This window comes from Fundulus heteroclitus, chromosome 21 (genome assembly GCF_011125445.2).
Source record: "Fundulus heteroclitus isolate FHET01 chromosome 21, MU-UCD_Fhet_4.1, whole genome shotgun sequence".
In the NCBI taxonomy this organism is placed as follows: Eukaryota; Metazoa; Chordata; class Actinopteri; order Cyprinodontiformes; family Fundulidae; genus Fundulus; species Fundulus heteroclitus.
The window spans coordinates 21,426,291-21,439,373 of NC_046381.1; the positions used below are offsets into that span (position 1 = coordinate 21,426,291).

A 13,083-nucleotide genomic window follows, 5' to 3' on the forward strand; every position below is an offset into this window, starting at 1 on the left:
CGACTTCCCCTGAAGAGGACGCATCAACAGAGAGCAGGAAAGGCTTTGTAAAGTCTGGGTGTGCAAGAAGAACCTGTTCTGTCAATGCAGCTTTCACAGTCCTAAATGCTTCGCTACATTCCGGGGTCTAGTCAGTCGCAACAAGCTTACGCGACAAAGCTTGTTTCTTTCGGCCCTTTCCCCTCCGTGGCTTGGCAGTCCCAGTAGTCAGTTGGAATAATGGCTTGGCAATCACAGAGCAGTTCTCAATGTAATGCTGATAATACACCACCATTCCAAGAAAAGAGCGAATCTTCTTAGGAGATGGTGTGGTGCCATCAGGTTCCATAAGATCCGCTTCTGACACACCCACGATTGCCTGCACTTTATCAGGGTCTGTTGCAATCCCGTCTCTCGTAACAATGTGACCCAAGAACTTGACCGACTTCCTCAGAAACTGACTTTTGGATGGAGACAGCTTTAGGTTATGTTCTCTTAACCGCTGAAACACCATCTCAAGTCTCTGCAGGTTTTCCTCCTCAGACTTGCCAAACACTAGCAAATCGTCCAAGTAACAAAGCAGGCTCAAAAAGTTCTGGTCACCGAAAATCGTGAGCATCATTCGCATAAAAGTAGCCGGGCTGTTACACAGACCCTGTGGCATGCGGTTATACTCATGCAATCCAAGAGGAGATGAGAAAGCAGTGTATTTCTTATCATCCTCATGAAGGGGGACATTATAATATCCCGAAGTCAAATCCATTGAGCTAAAAAATGCGTTACCTCCCAACGCTGCAAGGATGTCAGCTTGATGTGGTAAAGGGTGCGCATCTTTCACTGTACGGGCGTTCAACCTTCTGAAGTCCGTACATAGCCTCAAGTCACCATTTTTCTTCCAGCAAAGAACAAGTGGAGAAGCATACTCACTGCTCGACTTTCTGATGATCTCACGCTCCTCCATATCATCTAAAGTCTCTCTCAACTTTTGGTAGTGAGCAGGAGACAGCCTACGATAAGGCAGACGAAAAGGGCGTTCATCGGTAAGTCTGATACGATGGCAGAATTCAGCAGCCTTGCCGCAATCCAAGTTATGTCTCGAAAACACGTCTTCATACTTCACGACTAGGTCAGTCAGCTTCTCTTTCCAATGTTCGGAAACTTCACAGTCGCTAACAGACAGATCCTGCAGCCCCAAATCAGCCAAGTTGCCAGTTCCACCTGCTGTATTAACACTGCAACTCGACTCAGCGGTAAGGCTGCCGTGAGAACTGCCCGCCCTACCCACATTCTGATGTACCCTCATCTCCATACCACCATCAAAATCCTCCAAGGCAATGCATGGATACACGTCAGCTACCTTAGCGTTCCTTCTCAACACAATCTGAGACATAGTAGGATTGATGATCTTCACAGGAAGCCACCCTCCTCCCCAAAGTGGAGTAACTACTCTGCCGACCATCACACTACGGTGCACACAGCGTGAAGTACTCGGTTCAACAACAACAGTACTCCCCACAGAGAGTTCAGTATTAGGTGGAAGACGGCACCATACCACATGTTCACTCATAGGTTCAAGAGTCACGGCCTTCTTCAGTTTGACAGTTCCAACTTTTTCCGGGATTTCCTTCCCCCTCCACCTTTCAAGATTGGCCAAAAATCTGACAAACTGGCTATTTTCATCCAAACAGTTGGAGTCAGGTATACTCAGTATCCGCCAACAGGCCTCATCAGACTTAAACTGTTTTATAAGCGGTTTCATCACATTCGTGCCAACAATGAGCTCATCAGCCTGACCGTCAACCACCAAAACCGGAACCTCATAGTCAAACCCAAAAAGCTTAAGTTTCAGTTCACAGATGCCCACCGGAACAGTCTGTTTGCCACCACACCCAACAAGAACAATGTCAGTGGGAGGAATGACATCTCCCATCACCACTCCTGCCTCACGTAGCTGAGGGATCATGTCTGCACGTACAGATGTAGCCATAGACCCACTATCTAACATCCCCCGCAGCCCAATCTTGTTGCCAACTAGCACCGTAGTGTAAAACAGGCTGTCACTGATAGGCACTTTTGCCACATTTTGAAAAATGACAGTTTTATCATTAGGTACTGTGTTGCAAGCCATCATGTACATAGTCTGAATATCGTCGTCCAATTTGGGGGAAACACTACAGAGGCCCACACCATCCCCCGTTAAATGAGGGCCATTTAGTTTTCCTGCGACGAATCAGCCTGTCCCTGACCAACCCGGTGCATTTGAGGTGTCTGAGTTTGAGAACAGTGAATACTGATGTGCTCTGGAGAGAAGCATCGAAAGCATAACCTGTGCATCCTACAGTGTGACCTGGTGTCATGTTGCAGGTTGCCACAAACCTGACATTCCCGTGAGCGTCTAGAGATCTGCTTATTGGGCCTGTTGCTTATAGCCTGTGTGTTACTGATCAGAGCAGTCTCCAGTAGACTCAAGACCCTGTCCATTGTGGTGTTTTCAATGACTGTTTTGGAACACTCTGGCTCTGGAACACATCTAGAAGTGGGCAACACAGTTTGTTCATTAACAGCCACCCCCTCGTGTGAAAGCTCGGTAACCGGCACATTCTGCTTCCCACGGTTCCGAACAACCATATGATCCCTTAAATACTCATCCAAATGGTTTTGCACTTCACTAGCTATCCATTCACGAGAAGGCTTGGTTTTAAAAACCAGGGCCAGCTCTCTGTCAGGACAATGGCGAATAAACATGAGCACCAGTTGTGAACTCAGGTCAGTCATTGGTTCCCCTTTACTAGCCAAGCACCTTTCAGCAACCTCTGCAGCTTTGTTAAGCCGGATCCAATAATCCAGAGGTCCCTCGTTTGTGTATGGTGTGCTAGCATAGAAGTCAGCTAGAGGTAGATCTGAACTGACGGTGTTACCAAAATGTTGCCTGAGAATGCTAAAGATAGCGGAGACATCGGTAGCATTTGCAGTACTACGCATCCAAACTTTAGTGACATCTCTTGCCCTCCCCATCAATCTGTTCATAACCACTTCAACTTGTTCAGCAGTAGTAGAGGGTTTCTGTCTAAGGTAGGCCTGCATGAGGTCTTCCCACTCAAAAACAGAACATTTATCAGATTTGTCACCCCTGAAATAAGGCGGAACATCAACATCAGAGCGTAACACAAGATTAAGTTTTGATGCATCAATAACAGTAGTGCAACCTGGAAATGACTGTGAAGTGTTCATATTGTGATCCGGGGTCGAGACGGGTGGAGGCTCCGCAGCGGCGTTCTGCATCAAGGACATTTTGATGGACTCCCCTATTTCTGACCCAATGGACCTGATTAGATCAGTTAATTGCGTGGAGGCAGCTTCTTCGTCAGGTGAAAACACATGAGAGGATGAATGAGTCACTGGGCTCAAGCCCGGAGTGAAACTTAAAGTTTGACTAGTCAGGTCATCAAACCCTGCTTTCCTCCCAGACCCAGAAAGGTTTGAAGCCAAAAACCCTGGAGTTTCTGGAGTAGACTGCATAGCAGCTGCTAGCCGCAAAACCCCTCTTCCCCTACCCATGGATAATTTCCCCTGACTAGGAGTTGATATTTTATTCATATTCTGACCTTCCATGGGGAATGTGTCCTGTGTAAAAAAAAAAACCAACAGTGTCCGAGGAACTCCGCACTGACAGTGTCTCCAAGGTGCAGGTGGAACCAGAAGGCGTCGTGCAGCAACACCGGAGGTCTGCTTCAGCAGACCAGACGAAGGGTCACGGCACCAGTTTTGTAGCGTAGTTGATTCTGCGTTGTGTCTTGTGAGAAATAATAATCAGGCCACGGCTGATCTGAAGGCACTTTTAATGCTCCTGCATTCAAATAGAAAATACTCAAAAACAGGCCTTTTCTCATTAGAGTTCCACAGCGCCTCTTCCCACGGAATCTGAACAGAAAGAGCGCAAAGCGCCTGCAACTTGTGTAAAATAACACGTTTACCTTACAAAATAAAAATGATCTCAAACAATACATGAGTAAAAAAAAACTAAATGAAATAATCCCACACCAAAAATAATGAAACATCACATACCTGCATTCAAATAGAAAATAGTCAAAAACAGGCCTTTTCTCATTAGAGTTCCACAGCGCCTGTTTAACAATGAACAATACAATTTTCAGCACATGAATGTAGCACTTTCATTAGCAATGTTTCATGTAGCACAAGAACAGCTAAACAACTGTTAACACAGCTCTATCGCTGCTCAACAAAGTCCAAATGTGACAAAGCATATTATTTTACAGAAACAATAATCAAACTGTCACTTATTACACATATTGAACACAGAAAACAAAACTTCATACCTCTTCCCACGGAATCTGAACAGAAAGAGCTCGACGAAGCGCATGGGGAAACCCTTCACAGACTTTAGTGGTATGATCCGTTAATTTGTCTTCTTAAACCCCTGAACTAGCACTCAAAACAACAATCCATGAACTCAATGTGTTCAATAGTAAAGATAATAATTTAAATTTTCATTCGTAACAAATTAAATTTGAATAAAAATAATAATTTAGAAACAGGAAGTAACCCGCTGTTTTTCAATGGCTCTGTCGTATTTTCAAAATAAAAGCTGCCGGTGCTGATACAGTATCCTACCGGACTAATTCACTTGTCAATCTAGTGTAATAACATCACACTGCTACATTAGCAAAGACGGAGGTCTTCTTCTTCTGTGTTATTTTTAGGGGAATTTGATAACTGCACATCACAAAGTGGTTCTATTCTATATAAAGCCAAGTGCGCACACACACACACACACACACACACACACACACACACACACACACACACACATTATCACCGGATTAATTGAATGTGTGCCCATACAATCCGATTGTTTAATCCAAATACATTTTAATGCGATCGTGAAATGTGCATGTAAACATAGCTACTGTCAACATTTCCTTAGTTTAAATGTTTCTAACGGGGACATTGAAATTCAGATTCACAGTAAATGTGGGTATCAGTCACACTAATCCAAATTTAGGAAACAAAACAAATCGGTAAATAAAGTTTTGGGTAAAGAAATTGGAACGACACAGGGAAGTGCTGGACATATGAAGAAAATTATGTTTAATAAGGCATAGGATGCCATGAAACTGGCTAAAATCGGTGAGTATTTAGGAAACATTTCTAAATATGAACAAATATAAATAACGATGTGCAAATTAAGGTCAACTGGTTTAATATTAAGTGCTGGCATATAAATGGTACCTAATTACCAAAGTATTTCAGACTGATAAGATTTGTAAATGCAATCAAGTTTGGTGAGGCCAAAGCTGAATTCTGTATATTAGTGCATAATATGTTTGGAGGAAGAATGGTTCTTCACATCAACCTAAATCACCATGTCAAAAGTAAATGACATTTGAACATCATTGTGTGGGTTGTCTTACAGCATATGGTTCTAGTATACTTCATATAACCAAAAGAAGAATGAATGGAGAATTGTACCGCAACATTCTTGATAGAAATCTGAAGAAACAAATGTAATGTCCAAGCAATTTGAGGACAGTATGTCTGAAGGAATGGGCCAAAATCACCCCTGAGCAATATGGGTGACTAGCTTCTTGATATACAGGGGTTGGACAATGAAACTGAAACACCTCTCATTTTAGTGTGGGAGGTTTCATGGCTAAATTGGACCAGCCTGGTGGCCAATCTTCATTAATTGCACATTGAACCAATAAGAGCAGAGTGTGAAGGTCCAATTAGCAGGGTAAGAGCACAGTTTTGCTCAAAATATTGCAATGTACACAACATTATGGGTGACATACCAGAGTTCAAAAGAGGACAAATTGTTGGTGCACGTCTTGCTGGTGCATCTGTGACCAAGACAGCAAGTCTTTGGCATGTATCAAGAGCCACGGTATCCAGGGTAATGTCAGGGGTGATTTTCTTCAACTTACCTTTCCATTAATATCACATTATACAACTTTATACAACCAGCCACCTTTTGTCTCTCTAGTTATGTTTCTGTCTCTATCGTGTAAATGTATACATGGTTATATTTTGAAGACTAACTGCCTTTCTTATTTCCTGCTTCTTGATTGAACGAAAACCTCTTTAAAATCTAGATCTGCCAGAGTTTAGTATATTTTTGAGCGTGACAATTTTAATTTTATTATGTTTGGGATCTGTTTCTGATCCATTCATGGGGTCGATCTAGCAACAAAAATGTGTTTTCCAAGTATAAAGTAGCTATCTTTAAATGCATTGCTCCAAAGTAAAGGTTGTTTCCGGGAAGAAAAAATCTCCGTGGAGAAGTTCTTCAGCAGTTAGAAGTGAGTGTCGAAAAAAAAGCACCTGGGAGGGAGGTGTTGCCACTTTCCTCTATAGGTTATAGCAATATGCAATGTTTAGAGTCTAAAGCGACATATTAGTCATTCATCATCAGAAAAAATGTGATTCCTGAAACCGCATTTCCATCTAATTCAATTCAATTCAATTCAATTTTATTTATATAGCTGCAGCCTTGCTTGCTGCACCATGGACATTTCAGGGCACTATTCACCCTCCATACATCCCAGTCTCCTCTCCACCTCAGTAATCATCTACACCTGTCAGCCTCTCTATTCAAGCTGCCTGCATTCAGTCCTTCCTCGTCGGTTCGTTCTGTTGGTTTCTGTTTTCTCTTGTTGATTTTGCTCATTGCTGCTCACTTCATCTGGTTCTCGTCCAGCCTGAGTTCTCCGCCTGTCTGCTGTGATTCTGGTCCTGCTCTCACTCCAGTCGTGCCGCTGGTCTAGCCTGGTTCCAAGTCTCTGTTCTGCTGTGCTTCTGGTTATGCTGCCTCCGTGCTCTGGTTTCATCCTGCTTGCCAGCTCCAGCCATTAACTGCCTGCTGGTCCAGCCTGGTTCTGTCTCTCTGGTCTCCTGCTTCCACTACTCATCATTAAATAAAACTCACAAACTAAGCTCTGTGTGTGGTTCAGTTCGGGTTCAGTACACAAATCATGACACCCAGTTGATTGCATCAAAGTCCCGACAAGCAGCATTCCCTCCTCCTGATTCTGCCATCTGCAAGGTCCTCCAGCAGTGAAAAAGCATCCACCGTGCATTTAACTGTTTACAACAATTAAAAGATTGCCTCACACCTTGTCACAATCATCTGTTAATCTGTGGAACACATCACCCTGGTGATCATCAGGGGAGAGGAATGTGATAGTAAAAAACCCAGATGAAATGTACAGACTTTTATTTAAGATTTAAGATGTCTTTTGGGCAATTCTTCTATTTAAAAGTCGTTATGTGGCACCATAAACCAGAATAACACTGCGGTTTTGAATGTTTATGATGAAGTCGATATAGAAAATCTGATATGGAGTGAAAATTAATATCTGAGAGGAATGCAGTTTGGCTGCAATTCACCACTTTACCAATTTCCCTCATCTTCAAAATGAGTGTACGCCTGGGTGAGAGTTGCCGTGAAGAACGCACATTTTTCCATCAAGTTCTTTTTATTAAAGAACCCAACTTTTACACGGAAAGTACACATGCTTCAGGCCCCATTTTGTGCAATGCAAGCTTGATAAATGAGACCCCAGGTCTTTGTGACCATGCTTTGTTTACAGATCATTACCCTGTGTTGTTTGTATTTAAAGTAGACTTTCCCAGTAGCAGTCCTACTGACTACACTGTGAGCTCACCTTCTTTGTTGCTGATTGGTGCTCCAGCCCAGGTGAACTGAACTTCTGTTCTGCTACCTTATAAAACTCTGGTTTTGCCATTATTCATTTAGAAAAGAATATGAAACATTACATTAAAACCTAAGTCTGATCAGCTTTCCCATCTGGTTATTTCATGTGTTTCTGTCCCTTATTCCTAGCTACTGAAACCACAGCTGTGCAATGGAACATGGATTCCTACAGCAGGACTTCTCCAAAATGTACACAAATTAGATTTGGGGTTATATTTTAATAACTTTGCTAATACTGCTTTGTCCATGGGTCAATAATGTCACAATAGCTCCAGCGAGGTCTGAGGTGAGTTGCTGTAAACACTAAAGTAGATGAGCCCATTTTCACACAGACAGAACAAGGGTTCCATCCAATAAATACCTCATGCACCTTTTCCTCATATGAGCACCTTCTTTTGATTATTGAGCCGATGTGACACGTGAATATCTCCACTGTGAGATCAATAAAGTCTATATTGTCGTATGTTAAATATTGGAGTCTGAGCTTGACAAAGTTACCAAAGCCACTATGGATTCTCATGTGGTTGGTGAACCTCAAGTACATATGTCAGAACTTTAAATGGTAAAAAATTGGCTCCTAGAATTGTACAAATCCCTGGTAATAGACCAATATTTTTGATGATCATTTCAAACCTTTTTTTCTAGTGTGAATGTAACATATCCATTAGCCACCGGGGGGTCATGAGACACCATGTGGGGGTTGCGAGATGATTCTGTTTGTGGAATACCCTTCACATTTCTAACATTACAATGCGTGGGAGTTTCCTTGTTTTAATATAGCAAATGTTTGCCTTATCGAGGAAAATGATAACAAATATGTGAAATTAATCTAAAGAAGATGTTTTGTGGAAATGTACTCATCTGTGGCCAATTGGTTATTTTCTTTAGTCTACAGTGGCCTTAATTAAATTTTCTTTTTGGAAGTTGAGAATAAAGTGGGAATATTACAAGAATAAAGTCAGAATATTAGGAGAATAAAGTTAGACTTTAAAGTTAAAGTTGACAATCACCTCAAAGTCCTGGTACTTATAATAATTTGATGTGGAGCTGCTAAAAAGATTTAGTATTTCCTTATTTGAAACTGATACCATAGTATAACTTTACAAGATGTGCTTCATCATTTTAACACAGGGGGAAGACTGAGCTTTTTGTAAGCATTCCCATAAAATGAATACTTTATTCACGTAATTTTCAGACACACACACAGACTCTGACTCCCCTCAAGTGGTTACCAGTCTCTTGCACTGTTATTTTGGGGGTTGCAGGCTGAAAATCCAATGTCATAAAGAAAATGCACCAGAGAGTTGAATCCTCCTCAACTCTGAATTCCTAGCTTACACAAGCAACCTCTCCCTGCTGAATTGCCGAAGAGCATCTGGATTTTATCTGGTGTTGTCTGGAATCGAGGCATCACCTGTCCTGCAGGTTAAAGCAAAGTGGGGCTAACTGCTCGGACTGGCTTGATAAGCTCAGGCTGTGATGGTTTGTTACTGTGGAAAGGCTGTGGTCAGCGCAGCTCCACCTGTTCTCATGTCACCAGAGGTGTTTCTAACAGGTAGAATTGTATTGCAACTAAAAGACAAATTACAGCAAAATAACAAAGTGAACAGAAAGCGTTATCCCACAAAATCCTATCTTGTAGTTGTTTTTTTTTTACAAAAATAGAGAAATGAAACAAATACTACTTAAAAGCATAGTTTTATGAACAATAAAAAAAAATTCAACAAGACACTTAACTCTGTCTTCTTCATGAGATGCTTCTAATAGGTCTGTTTGACAGGACGTTGTCCAGAGTCTAGGTGTGAATCTTTGCTGTGTTGTTATTACTAAGCCAGCAAAAGAAAATGAGCTAAATTGCAAAAATGCAGGGAGAAAAAGTGTGACTGCTGAGTCTCACTGACACCAGACAGGAGAGATGTGAAGCAAGAGAAGCTTGATACTTTCTGGCTCTTTCTACAGTCAGCTCAGCCTAAATATGAACACATCACCTTCCCTGGCAGCCAGCAAGATGCAGACTTCAGATGCTACTTCAGTCTCAGTGAAATGACCATGAAGCCAGCCTCTCAGCAGTTTGTCTTCCAAACACAGAGGTCAAATTCAGCGCAGAACGTCCATCACAGGAGAAGATTAATCAGCAAATTGCTCACCTGCAGCACATGGGCTTTCTAACCGCATCATGTGTGCAATAACCTTACCTGTGGTGGAGTGCAGACTCTCCAAGCTCCAATAGCGAGACAGCACACCCCTCAGCGTGCCACCCAAGCTGCCTCCGCCTCCACCCATACATCCACCCACACCAAGACCTCCATCCACCACGCTATCCATCCCTGCGCTCACCGGGCTCCCTCCTCCTGACTCGGACCCCGGCGACAGACAAGAGCTGCCGCTGCCAATGCTGCCACAGCTGTCCACAGGCAGGGGCTCACCCCCCTCCAAGCCCTGCTGTGTCCGCATCCCTCTGTGGATGCAGAACAGGGAGGGGGGAACAGAAGTTCGCAGCGAGGATTTAGGGGAAATGAAGAGGTGCAGGAGGTCCTTTCCCAATGGCGAGGGAAGGCAGCAGAGGAGGAGGAAAGAGGAGGGGGAGGTGGCCGGTCTGAGATCTGCTACACTATTTGCTGTGGTAAGCTTCAACTGTCAACCTGCTGTTGACTCCTCCCATACACAGAACAGGAGAGCTGCAGCAGCGCAGCAGCGCCTCCCTCTCCTCCTGCAAACTCTGCACTTGCTGCTAAGCCCTTGCCCTCAGCTGCTGCTTTTCCTGCTCTCTCTCTCTCTCTCCCTCTCTCTCTCTCTCTCCCTCTCTCTCTGTCTCTCTCTCTCTCTCTCTCTCACTCTCTCTCTCTCTCTCTCTCTCTCAGGCTGACATCAGTGGGGGTCCTGTTGGGGGGGTTGTGTTGCTCGACAGTGCTGCCTCACAGATAGAGTATCTACATTGGTCCTGTTATCTGTTAGAGTGAGGACTGAAAAGAGGCAGCATCCTCCCTGCACTCCTCGTTCAAGCAACCAAATGAAATAAATACCTCCCTCCCTTTTTCCCGCCCCTCCCCACACTGTTGACTATGGTTTTCAAATGTAGCTATTTGAGCTGACCAGTTTTAATAAGGTCACTTCGTTTCTGCCTTTGGAATGGATAATAAACCACAAAAATGCAGGGGAAGCGTAGAGAATTAAAATCTTAAACGCCTGCAAGTGAACGTGTTACGGCCTGAAAACGGATAATTTGAATAAACGAAGCTCAGACACGATGCTTCCATTCAGGCAAACGTAGAAGGAATTTATTTACAATTCGAGATTATTTACAAAACTGAAACTCAGCTTTAATCCTCATGTCAAATAAAATGACAAGTAAATAAACAAATCATTTCTTTATAAGAGAGTTTATTTTATGTTTTTTTTACATTTCCATGCTGTTTCTTATATTTTTGTTCTCAACTACAAACCTGAAAGCCTAAATGCTCATTTTCCCCAAATAACACATTGAACTTAACTTTTAATACCTGTATTACCAGTCTCATTTGCAATTTTTAGCTTAGCTTCCCTACTTAGCTTAGAGGCATGTTCTACATACACACACTCTGTAATGCGCTAACACGTATCACGTAGTGCTATGTCATCAACAGGCTAATCGGAGCTAATTAGCTTAAAATAATACCTCAAACCACGGACATAAAAAGTTTAATTACTTGGTCAAAACCAATCAACTTCAAGTAGGAAAAGTTACAAAACACGGCAATGAATACTAGCAAATGTTTTTGAGGATAAACAATAGAAATATTATGTTATTACCTGAAAACGGGTAATATGGATAAACGAAGCTCAGACACGATGCTTCCATTCAGGCAAAGGCAGCAGGAATGAGACATCGTGGCCAACAGCTCCCCCTTCAGTCCTAAGCAGGCATGACTAATCAATCACAAGCATCACCTTTAGTAGGTGGATCACAGATCCAAAAAGATTTTAACTAGGAAATCATTTTAAGGCGTTTTACCCGTTTTAAAGAACATTTTTAAAGAAACATTTTTCTTACCTTCACATTTAATTGTATATGAAGTTTAACAATTGTTTTAATGACTTCTCTCTCTCTCTCTCTCTCTCTCTCTCTCTCTCTCTCTCTATCTCTCTCTCTCAGGTGCCACTTTTTGTTCAGCATGGATGTTTTGCTTTACTGTTGGCCTAATTGTCTTAGTTATATGGACAGTATACTTCATTCAACACTGAAAAGGCATCTAGCATCGTTTTTTGACCGCCACATTGGGTCTGTCTCAACCGTGAAAAAGAGAAGACCGGAAGAGATTGGCTTGTGAATTGGGATGGTCTAACCTCCACCGGCTGTATCCATAGTGACACTCCTGTTGCCTAGCAACCGAGACAGCGTAAAGCAGCTGTGAAGCCAAACAAATGGAGCCCGAAGGTTAATCCCGCTGTCTTCTTGTCATGTCTTGGGCCTGTTTGTTTTGGGCTGATGGACTTCATGCCCCACACTCCTCTCAGCAACCTCCCTGTCACTACTTTCCCACCATAGTCAGCTCCACCTCCCACTGACTAATTATCATCAAGTCATTCCACCTGGGACTCCACTCATATATACCTGCCTATTACAGTCAGACAGTGCCAGAATGCCTCTCATCTCTCTGCCGACAACTATGTACATGCTTTCTAACCTTGGTTTTGTTGAACAAAGATTTTTTTCTGGTTTTGTTTTCTCTGGTTTTCCCAAATTAATGATGCCTTTAATAATACACTCACACTTATCTTTTGAGTAATAATGAGACACCTTAGTTTGAGTGTCATGTTTTTCGAATTTTAGTGCATAGAACCGTAACCGTCATAAGTGTAAGATGTACAAAAAATGACATTCTTCCCATTTAACTGCATTTCAATTGTTTTGCTGAAAACTCGCTTCAATTAATATCTGCCTAAGTAGTAAATCTAAAGTTATGATGTTTTCCTCCATCAGCCCAACAAAAAATGTCGGAGTGGGCACAGCAGCAAATAAATTAACATCTAGAATTAAGAGTCTAACCATGGTGTAGCATATACACTCACAAACCATCTCATTTCTACTCTTTCCATTAAATACATGAGAAGTAGGGTACACCCTGGACAGGTTGCCTGTCCATTACAGAGCAACACAGAGACACAGCCATGCAGTCAAACACACATACGTTCACACCTAAAGGGAATTTGGACGGTTCAGTGAACCTAATAGCCATGCTTTTGGACTGTCAGGGGAAGTCAGAGTGTCTGGAAAGAAGTAACACATGCAGAGCTCATGCAAGGTCTTGCATGTAGGACCTCCTTGCTGCAAGTCAACAGTGCTAATGACTGCCACCAACCACCCCCAGACTTAACTGTGATCAATGTAC

At 42.6% G+C, this 13,083-nt stretch overlaps 1 protein-coding gene across 11 annotated transcripts in view; it reads right to left on the reverse strand.

The window, feature by feature from the left end:
- The window catches only part of arhgef4 (Rho guanine nucleotide exchange factor (GEF) 4), a 155,513-nt gene that overhangs the window by 134,843 nt on the left and 7,587 nt on the right, over positions 1 to 13,083 (reverse strand). For 2 of the 11 annotated variants that reach the window (XM_036125242.1, XM_036125241.1), the window contains exon 1: positions 9,910 to 10,406. The exons of the other annotated variants lie outside the window; for them this stretch is intronic. In XM_036125242.1, the coding sequence (XP_035981135.1) occupies positions 9,910 to 10,168 (259 nt within the window). In that variant the 5' untranslated portion in view covers positions 10,169 to 10,406. Of the gene's footprint in view, positions 1 to 9,909; positions 10,407 to 13,083 lie in introns of those variants that run through there. 11 annotated transcript variants of the gene reach the window in all.